Here is a 20,418-nt window from a genome sequence, read left to right as displayed (position 1 = left end):
ATGTCACAATTCTCTCATTTAGTATTTTTTATTGCTTCAGCTAAACTCGTTTGCCCTACTAATTTTTCTAGGTATTATTTGTCAAATCTTGTTTATCCATATTTGGCCTTTAGCGTAATTAGCTAGTTGCTATTTTCCATATAATTTCTGCCCTCACGCATGCATAGTCTCTCCCATTATCAACATCACTCACCAGAATGGTACTTTTTTTTTTAATACCAAGAATGAACCTATAGTGACACAGCATAATCACCCAAAGTCTGAAGTTTACTTTGGAGTTCACTTTTGGTGTTGTGCATTCTATGGGTTTGGACAAATGTGTAATGACATATATCCGTCATTATAATGTCATACAGAGTATATTCGTTGTCCTAAAAATCATTCATGCTCTGCCTATTTGTCTCCCCCATCTCCCCACCCCTGGCAACAAGTGATTTTTTTTTTTTTTTATTGAGGTCACATTGGTTTATAACATTATGTAAATTTCAGGTGTACATCATTATATTTCGACTTCTGTGTAGACTAGATCGTGTTCATCACCAGAAGTCCAGTTTCCAACTGTCACCACTGATCTTTTTACTGTCTCCATAGTTTTGCTTTTTTCAGACTGTCATATAATTGGAATCGCACAGTGTGTAGTCTTTTCAAATTTATTTTTTTCACTTAGTAATATTCATTTAAGTTTTCTCCATGTCTTTTCATGGCTTGATAGCTCATTTCTTTTTAGCACTGACTAATAGTCCATTGTCTGGATGTACCACAATTTATTTATCCGTACACCTACTGAAGGATATTTCGGTTGATTCCAAGTTTTGGCAGTTTTGAATAAAGCTGCTAAAAACATCCATGTGCGGGTTTTTGTGTGGACATAAGTTTTCATATCATTTGGGTAAATACCAAGGAGCACAATTACTGGATAATTTGGTAAGCGTGTGTTTAGTTTTGTAAGAAACTGCCAAATTGTCTTCCAAAGTGGCTGTACCATTTTGCATTCTTACCAGCAATGTATGAGAGTTCCTGTTGCTCCACATCCTCCCCACCATTTGGTGGTGTCAGTGTTCCAGATTTTGGCCATTCTAATAGGTGTGTAGTGGTATCACTTTGTTTTAATTTGCATTTCCCTGATGACATGTGATGTGGAATATCATATACTTATTTGCCATCTGTATATCTTCTTTGGTGAAGTGTCTGTTAAGATTTTTGGTCTATTTTTTAATTGGTTGGTTTGTTTTCTTATTGTTGAGTTTTAAGAATTCTTTGTGTATTTTTTATAACAATCCTGTATCAGATATGTCTTTTGCAAATATTTTCTTCCATTCTGTGGCTTGTCTTCTAATTCTCTTGGCATTGTCTTTTGCACAGCAGAAGTTTTTAATTTTAATGTGTCAATTTTTTCTTCTATGGATCATTTGTATCTCAGAAGGCAATCATCATACCCAGTTATCTAGGTGTTCTCCTATGTTACCTTCCAGGAGTTTTATAGTTTTGCACTTTACATTTGGGTCTATGATCCATTCTGAGTTAATTTTTTTTTTCCTAAGGAAGATTCGCCCTGAGCTAATGTCTGTTGTCAATCTTCCTCTTTTCTTTTTTTCTTTTTTTGCTTGAGGAAGGTTAGCCCTGAGCTAACATCTGTGCCAATCTTCCTCTATTTTGTATGTGGGTCACTGCCACAGCATGGCTGACAAGTGGTATAGGTCTACACCTGGGATCTGAACCTGTGTACCTGGGCTGCCAAAGCAGAACACACTGAAGTTAACCACTACGGCACAGGGCTATACCCATTCTGAGCTAATTTTTGTGAAGGATGTAAGGGTCTGTGTCTAGGTTCATTTTTTTTGCATGTGGATATCCAGTTGTTCCAGAACTATTTGTTGAAGAGGCTATCTCTGCTCCATTGTAATGCTTTACTTCTTTGTCAAAGATCAGTTGACCATATTTATGTGGGTCTATTTCTGGGCTCTCTATTCTGTTCCATTGATCTATTTGTCTGTTCTTTCACCAATATCACACTGTCTTGATTACTGTAGCTTTATATAAGTCTTGAAGTTGGATAGTGTCAGTCCTCCAAGTTTGTTCTTCACCTTCAATATTGTGTTGGCTATTTTGGGTCTTTTTAATTTCCATATAAACTTTAGAAACAGTTTGTTGACATTCATAAAGTAACTTGTAAGGATTTTGATTAGGATTGTATTGAATCTATGGGTCAAGTTGGGAAGAACTGATAGCTTGATAATATTCAGTCTTCCTATCCATGAATATGGAATATCTCTCCATTTCTTTCTTTCTTTTTGGTTTCATTCACCAGAATTTTGTAATTTTCTTCATATAGATCTTGTACCTATTTTGTTAGATTTATACCTAAGTATTTCATTTTTGGGGCTGCTAATATAAATGGTATTGTGTTTTTAATTTCAAATTCCACTTGTTCATTGTTTGTATATAGGAAAGCAATTGGCTTTTGTTTATTAACCTTGAGCATCCTGCAATCCTATAATCTCTTATTAATTCCAGGAGTTTTTTAGTCTCGTCTTTCAGATTTTTTACAGATGATCACCTCATCTGCGAACAAAGACAGTTTTATTTCTTTCTTCCCAATCTGTGTACCTGTTATTTCCTTTTCTTGTCTTATTGCATTAGCAAGGACTTCTAGTACAATGTTGAAAAGGAGTGGTGAGAGTGGACATCCTTGCCTTGTACCTGATCTTAGCAGGAAAGCTTCAAGTTTCTCACCGTTAAGTATGATGTTAGCTGTAGGTTTTTAAAGAATAGTCTTTATCAAGTTGAGAAAGTTTCCCTGTATTCCTAGTTTACTGAGAATTTTTATCATGAATCGTTGGATTTTGTCCAATGCATTTTCTGCATCTATTGATGTGATCCTATGATTTTCTTTCTTAGTCTGTTTATGTAGTGGGTTACATTAATTGAAACTAACCTTGCATACCTGGGATAAATCCCACTTGGTTGTAATGTGGTACTTCTTTTTATGCATTGTTGGATTCAATTTACTAATTTTTTGTTGAGAATTTTTGCATCTGTGTTCATGAGAGATATTGGTCTGTATTTTCTTTTCCTGTAATGTAATGTCTTTACCTGGTTTTGGTGTTAGGGTAATGCTGGCCTCATGGAATGAGTTACAAAGTATTCCTTCTGCTTCTCTCCTCTGAAAGAGATTGTAAGAGAGTTGGTATAATTTCTTCTTTAAACGTTTGGTGGAATTCATTAGTGAACCCATTTGGGCCTGGTGCTTTCTGTTTTGGGATGTTATTAATTATTTATTCAACTTCTTTAATAGATATAGGCGTATTCAGATTTCTATTTCTTCTTGTATGAGTTTTGGCAGATTGTGTCATTCAAGGAGTTGGTCCATTTCATCTAGATTATTTCATTTGTGGGCATTGGATTGTTCATAGTATTACTTTATTATCCTTTTAATGTGCATGAGAATTTTAATGATGTCATCTCTTCATTTCCAATATTAGTAATTGATATCCTCTCTTTTTTTTCCTTAGTTAGCCTGGCTAGAGGTTTTTATTAGTTTTATTGATCATTTCAGCTTTTAGTTTTATTGATTTTCTCAATGGATTTTCTGTTTACAATTTCACTGATTTTTGCTCTAATTCTTTCTTCTTCTTCTTACTTTGGATTTAATTTGTGCTTCTTTTTCTAGTTTAAAAGGTGGAAACTTAGATGATTGATTTTAGATCTTTCTTCTTTTCTAATATATGCATTCAATGCTATAAATTTCCTTCTAAGCACTGCTTTCCCTGCATCTCACAAATTTTGATAAATTGTTTTCATTTTCATTTAGTTCAAAATATTTTTAAATTTCTCTTGAGAATTCTTCTTTGACGCATGTGTTATTTACAAGCGTGTTTTTTAATCTCCATGTATTTAGGGATTTTCCATTATCTTTCTCTCATTGATTTCTAGTTTAATTCCATTGTGGTCTGAGATCAGATATTGTATGATTTCTATTCTTTTAAATTTGTTAAGGTATGTTTTATGGCCTATAATGTGGTCTACCTTGGTGAATGTTCTATATTAGCTTGAGAAAAATGTATATTCTGCTGTTGTTGGGTGAAGTAGTCTATAGATGTCCTTTATATCCACTTGATTGATGATGTTGTTGAGTTCTACTATGTCCTTACTGACTTTCTGCCTGCTGGATCTGTCCATTTCTGAGAGAGGGATGTTGAAGTCTCCAATTATGACAGTGGATTCATCCATTTTTCCTTGCAGTTCTATCAGTTTTTACCCCACATAGTTTGACTCTGTGTTGTTAGGTGCATATGCGTTAAGAACTGTTATGTCTTCTTGGAAAATTGACCCTTTTATCATTATATAAATGCCCTTCTTTGTCCCTGATAACTTTTCTTACTTTGAAGTCTATTCTGTCTGAAATTAACATAACTACTCCTGCTTTCTTTTAGTTAGTGTTAGCATGGTATGTTTTTTCCAACCACTTATTTATTTATTTATTTTTTTGGTGAGGAAGATTGGCCCTGAGCTAAAATCTGTGCCAATCTCCCTCTACTTTTTGTATGTGGGATGCCACCACAACGTGGCTTGACGAGCTGTGCATAGGTCCGTTCCCGGGATCCAACCCCGTAAACCCTGGCCCGCCAAAGTGGAGCACGCAAACTTAACCACTACGCCACCAGGCAAGCCTCTCCCACCGCTTATTTTTAATCTGTATGTGTCTTTATATTTAAAGTGGATTTCTTGTAGATAATATATAATTGGGTTTTGTTTTTTGATCCACTCTGACCATCTCTGTCTTTTAATTGGTTCCTTTAGACCACTGACGTTCAAAGTGATTATTGATATAGTTGGATTAATATCTATCATAGCCATTAATGTTTTTTATTTGTCACCCTTGTTTTTTGTTTTTCTTTTTGTCTTCCACTCTTATTCTGCCTTTTGTGGTTTTAACTGAGCATTTTATGTGATTCCATTTCCTTTCCTTTCTTAGCATATTGGTTATGCTTCTTTTTTTTATTTTGTTTTAGTGGTTGCCCTGAAGTTTACAATATACATTTACAACTAATCCAAGTCCACTTTCAAATAACATTATACCACTTCACAGGTAGTGTGAATACCTTATAGTAAGACAGTAATCCTTATTTCTTCTTCCTTTCTCTTGTATCATTGCTGTCATTCATTTTACTAATACATAAACATGCATAGCATATATGGATATAGGATATATACATAAGCATACATAATCAAACATATTGTAGATATCATTTTAAACAAACTGTTGTCCATAAGATCAATTAAGAATAAGAAGTTTTTATTTTACCTTCTTATTCATTCTTTGATGCTCTTCCTTTCTTTATGTAATCTGAGTTTCTGACCTATATTATTTTCTTTCTCTCTAAAGAACTTCTTTTAATACTTTTTGCAAGGCAGGTCTGCTGGAAATAAATTCCCTCAATTTTTGTTTGTCTGAGAAAGTCTTTATTTCTCCTTCACTTTTGAGGGATAATTTCACAGGATACAGAATTCTAGGTTAATCTTTTTTTTCTGACAATACTTTAAATGTTTCACTCTACTCTCTTCTTGCTTGCATGGTTTGTGAGGAGAAGTTGGATGTAATTCTTATCTTTATTCCTCTCTAGGAAAGATATTTTTGTCCTCTGATTTCTTTCAGGATTTTTTCTTTACCTTTGATTTTCTGTAATTCAAAATGATATGCCTAGTTATATTTTTTGGGCATTTATCTGGCTTGGTGTTTTCTGAGCTTCCTGGATCTGTAGTTTGGTGTCTGACATTAATATGCATCATTGTTTCAGATATTTCTTCTGTTCCTTTTTCTCTTTCTTCTCCTTCTGGTATTCCCATTATGCATATGTTCACTTTTCACTTGTCCCACAGTATTTGGATATTCTATTTTTTTTTCAGTCTTTATGCTCTTTGCTTTTTAGTTTTTGAGAATTCTATTGATATGTCCTCTTGGATATTCTTTCCTCAGCTGTGTCCAATTTACTAATGAGTCCATCAAAGACGTTCTTCATTTCTGTTAGTTTTTTTTTCATCTCTGGCATTTTTTGGGGGGGGTTCTTTGTTAGGATTTCCATCTCTCTACTTACATTGCCCATCTGTTTTTGCATGCTGTCTACTTTATCCAGTAAAGCCCTTAGCATATTTATCGTAGTAGTTTTAATTTCCCAGTCTGGTAAATCCAGTATCCCTGCTATATCTGGTTCTGATGCTTGTTCTGTCTCTTCAAATTGTGTTTTTTGCCTTTTGGTAATTTTTTCCTGATAGCTATAGATGATGTTCTACTGGGTAAAAGGAACTACTGTAAATAGACCTTTAGTAATGTGGTGGTAAGGTGTGGGGGAAAGGCAAACATTCTATAGTCCTATAATTAGGTCTTAGTCTTTTAGTGAGCCTTTGCCTCTGGACTGTGAACTTCACAAGTGTTACTTGGTTTTTTTCTTCTCCTTTTGGTGCATCAGCATAGCTGGAGTGGGCTAGATGATTTCTCTTCTCTCATGTGGAATGCTAGAGCCAGTTGGAGTTGGGTATTTCCCTTCTTTCAAGATCAGTTAAGCTCTGATAAAACCCCAGCAGGTTAGGCTCTGCTTAACTAATTTCCCCTGAGGGTAGGCCACCTTAAGAAAAACAGAGTGTTCTGAATTATCTCAAAATGGATCCTTTCTCCCTCGCCCTGCTGAAAGCCCAAGAGGATTTTTCTCAGATATTTACTGTGTGAATCTAGTCGAGCTCTTGCTGGTAAATCTCACAGTATTATGGATGCCCCCCATGACTACATCCCTCTGGAGTGTTTTACTCTCTGAGTTGTCCACATGATCCTCCAACAATTCATCAGTTAAATGTCAGGTTTTCCTCTCCCCAGCACTGGTTCCTGCAGCATTTTCTGCTGGTGATTCTCTGCTCCTGTAAGCTGTGACTGCCTGTATTCATCTCTCTTTCCAATCTTGGGAGCAGTGGTTTGCCCTTTGTTCTCCTTTCTCTTTAGGATCAAAGAAGCGTTGTTGATTTTTCAGTCTATTCAGCTTTTTATTTGTTATTAAGATAGAGTGGTGACTTGCAAGCTCCTTATATGCAGAACCAGAAACCTGGTATTTCTTAAACTGTGGATTATTCCACCATATAGATTTATGAAATTTTTTTTTTTTTTTGGACACATGTAGAGCTACAAACTACTAAAGTCTAACAAGAGTGATGGAATGGACAACCTGGAAGAATCAGAAGAATAAGAGGTTTTGGTGACAATGTGTGTGATGTTTGTGAGTTCAAACAAAAAGTAACGAGACTGGGGCTGGCCTGGTGGGGTAATGGTTAAGTTCGCGCACTCCGCTTCGGTAGCCCGGGGTTTGCAGGTTCACATCCCAGGTGCGGACCTACGCACTGCTCATCAAGCCATGCAGTGGCAGGCATCCCACATATAAAGTAGAGGAAGATGGGCATGGATGTTAGCTCAGAGCCAATTTTCCTCAGCATAAAGAGGAGGATTGGCAACAGATGTTAGCTCAGGGCTAATCTTCCTCACCAAAAAAAACAAGTAATGAGAAACAGGTAAAATTAATTTTAATAATCGTTTATTTAATCCCATATACCTAAAACATCATCTTAACATGTAGTCAATTTAAAAATTTATTGATGAGATATTGTACGTTTTTTTTGTACTGCATCTTCAAACTCTGATATATATTTTACACTTAACAGCATAGCTCAATTTGGACTAGACATATTTCTAATGCTCAGTAGCCACATGTGGCTAGAGGTTACTATATGGGACAGTGCAGTTTTATGCCCCATTTCCTCATTCATAAAATGGGGATAATAATAGCTTCTACCTCATAGAGTTCTAACAAGGAATAAGTGATTAAATACATGTAAAGTAATTAGAACAGTGATGGTTCTAAGCATGGTAAGCACTCATTAAATGTTAGCTGTTATTATAAGAATAACTATTTTATTATAGATGCTATGAGAATACGGATAAGGAGCCTAGAACAGATGATGTTAGAATTGAATCCTGAAGAAAGAGCAGGAATTAGAGCAAAAGTATAGGTGGTGGGAGGGGAGTTCTGGATAAAAAGATCAGCATGTGCAGGGAGACATAAAAAATTTGATGAATACCAGAAAGTAAAAACACTATAGTTAGAGCATGTGTGAGAGTGACAGATGATGAGACTAGATTGGTAGGTGGATCAAATCATTAAGGATCATTATGTCAAATGTCTGGGAGGAATTGAAGTATTTGATCAGAATTTTTTGTACAGTCATGTACTACATAACTACGTTTTGGTTAATGAGGAACTGCATGTATGATGGTGGTCCCATAAGATTAGTACTATATACACTAGGTGTGTAGTAGGCTGTACGATCTAGGTGTGTAAGTATACTCTATGATGTTTGCATAAGGATGAAGTTGTCTAATGACACATTTCTCAGAATGTACCCCCGTTGTTAAGCGATGCCTGTCTGTATTTGAAAGATCACAATGTCAGTGGTATTGAGAATTAGAAAGGGGCCAAGTGAGAGGGCTTCTCCTGATATCACATAGATAGTAAGTAGAAAGCTGGTATTCAAACTCAGTATTTTCTGAGTGTTTAACCATTATCATTTCTACTACATCAGACAACTTCCTAGGGCAGTAGAGATTAAGAGCTTGGACTCTGGGGTTCTAGTTTATGTGTTACTTGGGGCAAATTATTTCAGCACTCTGAACTTCTTTTGAAATAGATATTCTATTATCCACCTCATAGGCTCGTTAGGAGGATTAACTATGTTAATATTGCGAGTCAGCTTGGCATAAACTCAATAAGAATTAGCTAGACAACCAAAAAAGGCATCAAAATTTCTTTCCCTTTCCTCCCAGATGAGAAATGATAACTCTGGAGATACACATATGCCCACATGAGACAATAGATAAACAATATAAGGCACTGCTTTTATGTGCTGAAATTAGAAGTTAAAACAGTACAGTAAATATTGTGGGAGATCAGGAAAACTGGAGAGTTAGGAATGTTGTGGAGATAGTATATTTTGAGTGGGGCTGTAAAGTATGGTCAAGAGTTAGATGGACAAAACAAGAAAGTAAGGGCTTTTTGGGCAGGAGAAGTGATAATAAATTAGTTACAATGAGGAATGGGTGTTGAATGTTAAGAGTACAGTTAATAAAATCATTAATTCCTCATGTTTAATGCTTTCTTATTATATGCCAGGATCTAGGGGTCACACTGAAGACATGTTTAAGTGAAAATCTATATAACAAATAAAGAGACCCTCCCCTGAATTCTTCCTTTCACTTGACTCAACATGGGCAGTCAGGCTTTTTCATACCACTCCCTCCCAAAGGAGAAGGTTGAAGTATATCATTCTGGGGAAACTAATCAGCTCCAAGTAAAAGACTATAGCTGCCAACATTTGGAGGTCCTCTGATGACATAGCCATGTTACTGCCCAGTAATCCTGCAGTGAAAGCCATTGTTCATCATGTCTTTACACACAAACACTTAACTTTCAATCACCGTATTTGTGATTCGGACTCACTCCTAAGTATGAATCCATAGTGAAAGACTACTTCTAGATATGCTGATATATAAAAAGAAAGGTCATCCCTCTTTTGCCCTCTAGGTTTAATGTTTCTTGCCTTTCTATCCATGACTGAGAGTAAAAAACAATGGTTTGTCATTGGAAAGCCCTAAGAATTATTTTTCATTTCAAAAGTGTAAATTTTCCCCTTTTCAACCTTCCTTTTTTCCTTTAGACCTAGTTTCTGCTTTTCTTATATCAAATGTAACACAATAACATTAGCCATTATCCAAAAAGAGGGATTAGGTAAAAGTATTCTTTGTGTAAGTCAAAAAACCAAATCTAATACAAAAGTTTATTTAAAATACATTTAAAGAGCTGTTAATAGGCTTTTAGATAATAGTTTAAGTGTTGATTAAGTAGTTTTCTCACAGGAGACTCCCAAAAGACCATCTCTCTTTGATGACAGTTTTTCTTTCTTAATCCCTGCTTATGTTTATGTTTTTCTCTTTTCTAATCTCTACAATTTAGCCTTTTCCCTAATCATTCTTCTCAACTGACAGAGTGTCTGCTTTATTCCTTTTGATTACATTATGTCTTGAATCAGACCCTTTCACACCATTAGCATTTCCAGCTAACCCCTCCCTAGATTAATAGGCCATATTTATATTACAAGTATTGTATGTTCTCAGTATTTGTGATTTCATTATCTCATTCCTAATATAGCAGCTTCTTTTCTCCCAGCAGTGGACACATAGTAGATTTGTATTTTTCTGTCTTTTAGATGGGAAGTCTGGACCTAAAGCTAACAAATCAACAGTAGAGCAGCAGAATATTTTCAAAGAAGGTTCGTTCCAAAGGATAAAGATGGAAGCACTTAAAAAGAGAAAGTCTATTTTGGGAGAAACCTGGAAATCTAGAGGCCAGTTTAAGAATCAGCACCTAAACCAGGAGAATTATCTGGGACAAGATATAGTCACCTGCATGGAAATTCCTGCCAAAGAAAGAAATATAGAATCTAATGAATTTGGAAAAGGTTTCAGTGTAAGATCCATAGTTGTTTGAGAACAGAGTGATCCTATAGAAGAGTGTTGTCATGAATATGGTACACATGGAAAAATCTTCAAACAAAACTTAGATTTAATTATACAAAGGAAGTGTGATGGAAAGAAACTTTGTAAATGTAGTGAATGTGGGAGAACCTTCAGAGACCACACTACTCTTGTTCAACATCAAAGTTGTCATACTGGAGAGCGACCCTATAAATGTAATGAATGTGGAAAGGGCTTTAACCAGAGTTCCCACTTAACAAACCATCAGAAGACTCATACAGGAGAAAAGTCCTACAAATGCAATGAATGTGGGAAGGCCTTCAGTTATTGCTCAGTTCTTATTCAACATCAGAGAATTCATAGTGGGGAGAGACCTTATGAGTGTACTGAATGTGGCAAGACATTCAGTCGGAGTACATACCTTACTCAGCATCAAAGAATTCACACTGGTGAGAAACCCTATAAATGTCTTGAATGTGGAAAGGCTTTTAGTCAGAGCACACATCTTACTCTACATCAGAGAATTCATACTGGAGAGAAACCTTATGAATGCAACGAATGTGGCAAAACCTTTAGTCAGAGTGCACATCTTACTCAACATCAAAGAATTCATACAGGAGAAAAGCCCTATGAATGTAATGAATGTGGGAAAGCCTTCAGTGATCACTCAGCTCTTATTCGACATCATATTTTCCATACTGCGGAGAAACCTTACGAATGTAATGACTGTGGGAAAGCTTTCAGTTACTGTTCAGACCTCATTCAACATCAGAGGATGCATACTGGAGAGAAACCATACAAATGCAATGAATGTGGGAATGCCTTTAGTGATTGTTCAGCCCTTATTCAGCATCAAAGAACTCATACTGGAGAGAAGCCCTATGAGTGTAATGAATGTGGGAAAGCCTTTGGCAACTACTCAGCTCTTATTCGACATCAAAGAGTTCATACTGGAGAGAAACCCTATGGATGTAAGGAATGTGGAAAAGCCTTCAGCAGAAGTACTTACCTTACTCAACATCAGAGAAGTCATACAGGAGAGAAACCATATAAATGTAATGAATGTGAGAAAAGTTTCACCCAGAGTTCATTCCTTACTCAGCACATGAGAGTTCATACTGGAGAAAAACCCTACAAATGTAGTGAATGTGGGAAAGCTTTTAGTGACCGCTCAGGGCATGTTCAGCATCAGAGAACTCACTCTGGAGAGAAGCCCTATGAATGCAATGATTGTGGGAGAGCCTTCAGTTTTTGTTCAGCTCTTATTCAGCATAAGAGAATTCATACTGGAGAGAAGCCTTATAAATGCAATGACTGTGGAAAAGCCTTCAGTGACCGGTCAGCACTTATTCAACATCAGAGAACTCACACTGGAGAAAAGCCCTATAAATGTAATGTATGTGGAAAAGCCTTCAGTCAGAGTACAAACCTCACAAATCACCAGAAAACTCATACTAGTGAAAAGTCCTATAAATGTAATGAATGTGGAAAAGCTTTTAGTTACTGCTCAGGCCTTATTCAACATCAGGTCATTCATACTGGAGAGAAACCTTTTGAATGCAATAAATGTGGCAAAGCCTTCAGCCGGAGGACAGACCTTAAAAAACATCAGAAAACTCATACTGAGGAGAAACTCTACAAATGTAATGAATGTGGGAAAGCCTTTAGCCAGAGCACATATCTTACAAAACACCAGAAAATTCATAGTGGAGAGAAAGCAAATAGGCATACTGAATGTAGGAAAACCTTTAGACAAAACTCTTCTGTTCAACATGAAAAACCTCACACTGGAAAGAAATCCTCTGAATACCTTGGAAGTTTGGCTAGTATGGAGACCCTTCCCAGGGAAACAGAAGGAGGATCTTGAAAACTGTCAGCTACCTAGAGTGGCCACATGGTTTAGTGGAAAGAGCACATTTCTGAGTTTTAGAAGTCCTGGATTCTCATCTCAGCTCACTTACTAACTAGGTCTGTTACTTTACCTCTTTAGGCCTTAATTTACTCACCTGAAAAATTGGAAGTTCTGATTAGTTGATCTTTAATATTTACATTTATTTTATTTATTACTAATGCATGCTTTTATAGATGTGGTTCTTAATTTGTGACTTATTTATTATATATCAGGTGTGATTCACAATGTGAGGATGTAGTAGTCATTAAAGGTTCAATAAAAATATAGACCACATGCTATACATGCTATTTATTACCCTTGCATTGGTTCTCCAAAATCCAACATATTGTGAATATTGAAGAAAATTGAGAGATGAAGTAATATAAATTCTATGAATTATTGCAGTAGGAAGGTTGGGATCTTTTCTTGATTGAGAATGTGGTGTTAGAGCCAGCCCTGATAGTCTAGTGGTTATTAAAGTTCAACCCTCTCACTGCTTTGGCAGCCTGGATTCATTTCCCAGTCGTGGAACCACACCACCCATCTGTCAGTTGCCATGTTGTGGTGGTGGATCACATAGAAGAACTAGAAACACTTAGATCTAGGATATACAACCATGCACTGGGGCTTTGGGGAGAAAAAGAGAAAGAATATGGTGTTAGATAAAAACCTCAGACAAGAATGAATTGAATTGTTGATAGGTAAAATCTAGATTACCTAGAATCTATCCAAACTTAATCTTGCAGTATAAACTTTCTCTACTAAGTTGAATATGATTGCTGTCACGTTCCAGATGAAAAACAACTAGAAAACATGTCTTGGGCAGGTTACCAAGAAAAGATGAAATTGGAAAGTTTGTTATTTCCACAACTAAATGTGAAGGCCATGTGAATGAGAATAAATTTTGAGATCCAGTACATCTAGAAAAGTCTGTTGTTCTGTTGTCTGACTTTTTCTTGTGATTACAGAGACAATGGCCTGAAAATATGAAGATTTATGTCAGAAGCCTGTGATTTTTTTGACCACCTAGAGACAGAAAAAAGCCACTTGTGGAACTTATGCAGTGTATGGTCTTGAAGACTAATCCAGACTTACTGAGTCTAGGGTTCATTTTGTTGTCCAAGAAGATTATTCACACATAAGGGTAAATTGTTATGGACTTGCTGCACAAGCTTTGAGAATACTCAGACTTAAGGAAGTGGTTTAAGCTTTTCTGAATGTATGTATCCTTCTAAGAACTTATGAAAGTCATAGACTTTCTCTCCAGAAATATGTAGGACACATTCACACAATTTTGTGAGTAGTAAAAAAATAAATATATATATAAAGTTGGTAGTTCTACAAACACACATATACTATACTAACAATAATTCATCTGAAACTGTAATGGAAAACATATTCATAACAGCTATAGAAATATAAATATTTAGGAATCAATTTAGTAAGAAATATGGAAGGCCAAAAAAATCATTAAATTTTAATAGCAACAAAAATTTAATCAATACATGAAGAATCTATCATGTACTTATAGAAGATGAATGAATAAATTAGCAAATTTAATTTAAGGTTATTCTAAATTTAATATGCAAAAAGGGATGAGAATGGGCAAAATATTTCCAAAATATAACAAAGCTTGAGGGAGGGGGTTGCAGAAACAATTGATTAATAAAACAGAAGAAAAGACTCTGAAACAGGCCGAGTACATAAAAGAATTTAGCTTATGAAATTCCAAATTAGGAGTGGTTGGATAACTAAATAACTGTTTTCGGACAAGTAGGTAACATAATAAATAAATTTCCCAAGTGGATTAAAGATCACATGTAAAAATGAAACTGAGAGAAACATATATATAGATAAATAAAATGCGCTTGAGTTGTGGAAGCTTTCTAAAATATTCACAAGAAACGATAGTTATCACTACCAAAAAAAAAATAAAGGCTAAAATTTATGTTTGAGAATACCTCAAAAATTAAAAAAACAAATGACACATTGGGAAAAGAACTTTTTTGGTGATATATATGATGGAAAAATGGTTGGTATCTATAATATACGACATTTTATGAAATAATAAAAAAATCCGTAAAGGAAAACGAGTCAAGGATATGACACAAAAGAAGAAATACAAGTAACCAGTAAAATGTGAAAAAATAGCCTCATTTGTTCTCAGAAAATTGTAGTTTAGAACAATTATTTATACATTTTTTTTTTGTTTCAACAAATTGACAAAGTACAAAAAATACAATGCTCTTCAATTTTGAGGTATGAGTACTCTAACCCTACCTTGAATACCGTGTTTATTGGTATAATATTTCTGGAGGCAGTTTGACTGTATGTAGCATGAGACTTAGGAATATATATGTTGGGTAACCTAGTTGGGTTGGTTAACCTAAGTGGAATTCACTTCTAGAAATGTATTCTAAGGAAGCAGTCATTGATGTGCACACAGATTTATCACCAAGGATTTCTATTTTAACTTTGTTACATGGATGAAAAGCTAGAAACAACCAATTTGTGTCACACAATGGGGAATTGGTTAAATCTGAAATATTATGCAATTAAAAAAATAATCTTACAGGGGCTGGCCCAGTGGTGTAGCAGTTAAGTTCACACACTCCACTTCAGCGGCCTGGGGTTCACCGGTTCAGATCCTGAGTGCAGACCTACTCACCGCTCATCAAGCCATGCTGAGGTGGCATCCCACGTAGAAGAACTAAAAGGACCTACAACTAGGATATACAACTATGTACTGGGGCTTTGAAGAGAAAAAAAAAAGAGGAAGATTGGCAACAGATGTTAGCTCAGGGCCAATCTTCCTCAAAAAAAAAATCTTATAGAAGAATAGTGAAAATTAATTGATATAAAGTAGAACAGGTAAAAACAGTAAGTTCAATGTGTATATATCCATGAATAGGAAAAAGGCTGGAATTTTTTTTTGGTGGTTATAGTTAATTTTTCCAAATTTTCTGTAATTCCTGTGTATTCTTTTATAATCAGAGAATAATTTTTAAGGAAATTGATAGCTAAGAAAATTGAACGGTTTTGGAATATGAGAATAGTGAATGATGCAGTGGATTTAAAAAGTATGAGCACAAGTATAAGACTGTCATAAAGCTCTTACTTTATTAGTTTTTTGTTACTGTTTCAACCTGGGAAAATTTATTCACTTACACATTCCGCATACAGCAAATCCCACTCCACTCACTGAGATAGGTTCCAGTCAGGCAGTTCTCATTTTCACTCCTACTTCCCAACACTTTGACCATGTGCTAACTGCAATTGGAATACCTCCTTATTTACTTCCCTTATTCCTGTCTCTTTCAAACTTCATTTTATGGCCTAGCATGTACATAGTCTCAGATTATTATTATTATGATTATTATTTGCCTTCAACAGCTCCTTTTGGTACTCATCTCGCCTTTCTTTGAATTTCTGTAACATTTATTCACATGGTATTTAGTACTTAATGGTTCTTTGGTGTTAAATAATAAGTTATTTGAGCTTAGGATCCATACCTTAGAGTTTTATAACTTCATGGAGGCAAAGTAGAAGTAGAGATATAGTAGATGCTCAGTAAATTTTCTTTGACTAAGGAAGGAAGAGTGTTGTAGTAATATTGACTGAGGAAGGGAGGATGCTATAGTAACAAGACTATAATGAAGGCCTGTGCTTTGTCTGATTTGCAAGATGGCTCTTTGAACTCTCTGTTTTGTTCAGCCCACAAATATATAGCCATATTTACTTTTTGTACAATACATTTTTTAAAACTAATTGAAACGAAATTTACAGTGATTATGTTAAAATCAAAGATGATACTGTACAGCAGTCTTTTTTTCTTTCAAATAAAAAGCTAAGGTCTATGTATATAGTTCTCCACAATAATGTCTAATTCCTATATTAATGCAACTATTCTGGAATTTTTCTTAACTTGACATCCTCAATCTTCTCCAGCAACTTGCCACTGAATTCCAGCTATGGATACTGGACCTTCACACATATTTATTCTGGCATAATATTTATTCTCCATAGCTTGCTTTGGAGATAACTCTTCTGCTAAATTGTTGAATCACTCATTTGCTTTGATCTCCATGAAGTATCAATTTCCTTTCTGCTGTTTATAATAAAAGGCTGTTAGTTTTTATAAATGTGAAATCACTTCTTCCATTTTCTCTTTACATGAATGTTTTATCATAATGAGGTTAATTATTTGTTGAACCTGTTTGATTTCCTTTATCACCCCTTCAGCAACCAGGTTTGACTCTGTATTCAAAGAGGTTACATTTGTTAGGATATAGAGATATCTCTTATAGCAGACCCAAAATATCAGTAGTTGTACAGAGTATGGACATAAGCAAGCCAGAGTTCCTGGGCGTATGAACTCTGCGATGTCAGGAACACAAGATCTTTCAATCGTGTTGCTCCACCATCCTGAATGTGTACTTCTATCACGAGGTCCAGGCATCTTATCTGTTTTCAAGCCAGCAGGAATGGAAGGAAATCTTGTTCCCATTAGGGGCATGACCTGGAAGTTTGGGCACTATTTTACACATATTCCATTGACCATAAATGAGTTATACGACCTCATGTACCTATGAATGAGAATGAACAAAGTTGTATTTCATTTTACAGGGGAGAATGATAATAACGGTCAGCAGAGATCTTAAAGTGATTGTGTCCCTTATCAGTTAAATTGCAATAGAAAATGACCTGGTTTCATAAAGTCATAGGACATGAATTCAGTCTGGAGGGTAGGCTGGCAGGTTAGATGTCCCAATAGGGTAGTTTAATAACAGGAAGTGGCAAGACTGAGAGCAAGTGTCTCCATAGGCCAGGTGCACTCTCGGAAGGTGCATGCCATGTTCAGCATGTGGGAGGTTGCCTCCCATCCAAAAGGGGGATCTGAGTTTAATTCTTAATTCATTAACTACTAATAGGCCTTTCTTTCCAAGTGATATGGCCAGATGTGAGCATCAAGCCAAGTATAGGCACCCACAAAACAAACACATTATAAAGGAAATCTAAATCTCATTTCAAGCAAGCTGAAGGTTGTTGCTCTACGTATTCTCCACTCAAATCTGTCAGGGAAATTGGAGCATTTGTTTTACTCCAGCTTACCTGGAAACCAGAGTAATCTCCCTGCCACTCTTTCAGGCTAGTTCAGATATGAGGCTTAGTAACCAGACCGGAGCCTGTGGACACCCTGACAGTATAATGTTGACAGTCTACACATTGTCTCAAGAAATGGAATGCTCAGTTGAGGGAACCAGTATAAAAAATAGTTAAGGGCACCAATTCCTCCACTTAGCTGTTGTGTAATATTTAGTCCGATAATATAACGTCTCAAAGTTAATTCTTTCATCTGTAAAATAAGGACAAGATTACCTATGTCAGAGTTACCTTGGGGATTAAATGAGATAATATATAGAAAGTGCCACTTTGTGGGTAGTTTATTATTATTTTAATTATATATATTATATAATATACATATTATATAATAATCTATGTGAACTGCCATTTTTTTATGTGACCTCAGTGATGACATTTATAAATTATTGAGTCAGTCATAAAATAATAGGCTCAGAGGGAGTAGGAGATATCTTTCTATCTTTCTAATACACAATGCCCCCGAATCCAAAATTAATTGGAAATGTTAACTTGCCAAAGAACATTTTTTTTTTTTGAGGAAGATTAGTCTTGAGCCAACATCCATTGCCAATCCTCCTCCTTTTTTTTTTTTGCTGAGGAAGATTGACCATGGGCCAACATCTGTGCCCATCTTCCTCTACTTTCCACGGATGCCACCACACCATGGCCCGACAAGCGGTGCACCTGTCTGGGCCTGGGACCTGAACCCATGAACCCTGGGCCACCAAAGCAGAGCCCATGAACTCAACTGCTATGTCACAGGGCCAGCCGCCACAAAGAACATTTTTAAAAGTCAGGTTTATTGAGGTATATGGATCAGTAATTTAAAATCTTCCTACAACAAATGCTCTAGGCACCAATGGGCTTACCAGTAGATTCTATCAAACAATAAAGAAAGAACTGTTCCGTTCTTCCAGAGAGTAGAGAATCTACTCTCCTCCAACTCATTTTAAGTCTAATATAACCTTGATACAAAAATCTGACAAGGACAATATTTAGAAAGGAAAATTGCAAGCTAGTCTCATTCATGAACATAAATATAAAACTCTTGAATAAAATATTGACCGACTGACTAATAACATATGTGTGAAGGATAATATAGCCTGACTAAGTTGGATTTATCCAAAGAATGGAAGGTTGGCTGAACATTATAAAATCAATCCGTGTTAACTCATCGCACTAAAAGATCAAAGGAGAAACAGATATGATTGTCTCAATGCATACAGAATGGATATTTGGTAAAATTCATTAATTAATTCATTAATTAATTAAAATACATTAATAAAAATAATTCTAAGCAAACTAAGAATAGAAGAAAACTTCCTTTATCTGGAAATGATGTGTACAAAAAGCCAAAGGCAAACATCATACTTACGAGAAATTGTGAAAGCTATCTCAGAGAGGAAATAAGACCATTACTCCTCAACACTTCTGTAGGTCCTAGCCAGTGCAGCAAAGCAAGACAAAGAAATTAAAAGTAAGAGAATATTTAGCAAGATTGCTGCATGCAAAATAAATTTTTTCTATATGTCCTAGCAACAAATTAAACTTAAAAACTTAAAAATACACCTTTAAAATGGCATTAAAATCAAATACATATGAATAAACTTAAGAAATGATGTAAAATGCTTCGTATGAAAAATAAAACTCTATTGAGAGACATTAAGACCTAGATAAGTGAAATTGTGTATTATGTTCATGAATTGTAAAATGATAAAAATTGTATTGTAAAAATATTTATTCTTCTAAAATTGGTCAATAGATTAAGGTAATTCTAATTAAAACCTTAACATTTTTCCGAATAAGCTTTTTCTAAACATTTTTATGGGAATGCAAAGAGCCACGAATAGCTAAAAGAAGAAAAAGAAGAGGTGGAGGAGGAGAAGGAGGAAGGGGGCACTTGCTCAACTATATATGAAAACTTCGTTTAAAGCCTTATCCACTCAGACAGCGTGGTATTGGTGCAAAGATAGACAAACGGACCAATGGAACAAAAAAAGAGCATATTTGGTATATAATAAATGGGATACTGCAGAAGAGAAAGGGAGGGAAGAACTTTTCAATAAATTGTGCTGGCATAATTAGATATCTATATAGAAAAAAATACACCATACATAAAAATTAATTCCAAGTGCATTAATGCTGAAATGTAAAAGGCAAAAGTATAAAACATTTAGAAGAAAATAACAAAAAATATCCTGAGGACCTTGAGATAGGAGAGGATTTCTTAAGGAATAAGACACAGCAGCCCTAAGCATAAAAGAGAAATTGATAATGACATTAAATTTATAAATTAAATTAAGAATAAGTAAAATTAAGAACTCTCTTCATCAAAAAGCACTATAAAAGAATGAATCTAAGTCACATAATAGGAGAAGATATTTGCAACGTAAATAACTTTCACAGGACTTGCATGAAAATACAGAATATATGAAGAATTTATATGACAGAGAGAGTGAGCCAGGCAGATGTTTTGTCTTTTGTCATTTAGCCTGAGATGTCACACAGTGTCACCTCTGCTTTATTCTGTTCGTTAGAAGCAAGTCGCTAAGTTTAGCCCCTAGTCAAGGAGAGGGGATTTAGACTTCATCTTTTTATGACAGGAGTGCTAAAGAATTTGTGGACATATTTTAAAAGAACTACAGTAATCAACTTTATTAGAAATTAGGAAAATGCTAATGAATCCTGTAATTGGATGCTATTGATCTTCCACCAGAATTGCTAAAATTAAAAAGACAAGAAGTACTAATTATTGCCAATGATGTGAAGTAATAGCTTTCAACACTACTGTTGAGAGGGTAAATTGATACAACTACTT

General features: G+C 35.3%; 1 protein-coding gene across 1 annotated transcript; it reads left to right on the top strand.

Annotated features, from left to right (window-relative positions):
• Positions 1–7,206: 7,206 nt before the first annotated feature.
• Positions 7,207–19,315, top strand: LOC101393507 (uncharacterized). The gene is given in 2 exon segments (XM_087438153.1): positions 7,207–7,262; positions 10,300–19,315. A coding segment is annotated over 1 exon segment (2,052 nt). The 5' UTR covers positions 7,207–7,262; positions 10,300–10,382; the 3' UTR covers positions 12,435–19,315.
• Positions 19,316–20,418: the final 1,103 nt, after the last annotated feature.

Source organism: Ceratotherium simum, chromosome 13, assembly GCF_057802395.1.
Source record: "Ceratotherium simum simum isolate JZ-2026a chromosome 13, ASM5780239v1, whole genome shotgun sequence".
NCBI classification, from domain to species: domain Eukaryota; kingdom Metazoa; phylum Chordata; class Mammalia; order Perissodactyla; family Rhinocerotidae; genus Ceratotherium; species Ceratotherium simum.
Note: the sequence above shows the minus strand (reverse complement) of the source record. Positions and strands in the feature narration are given on the sequence as shown.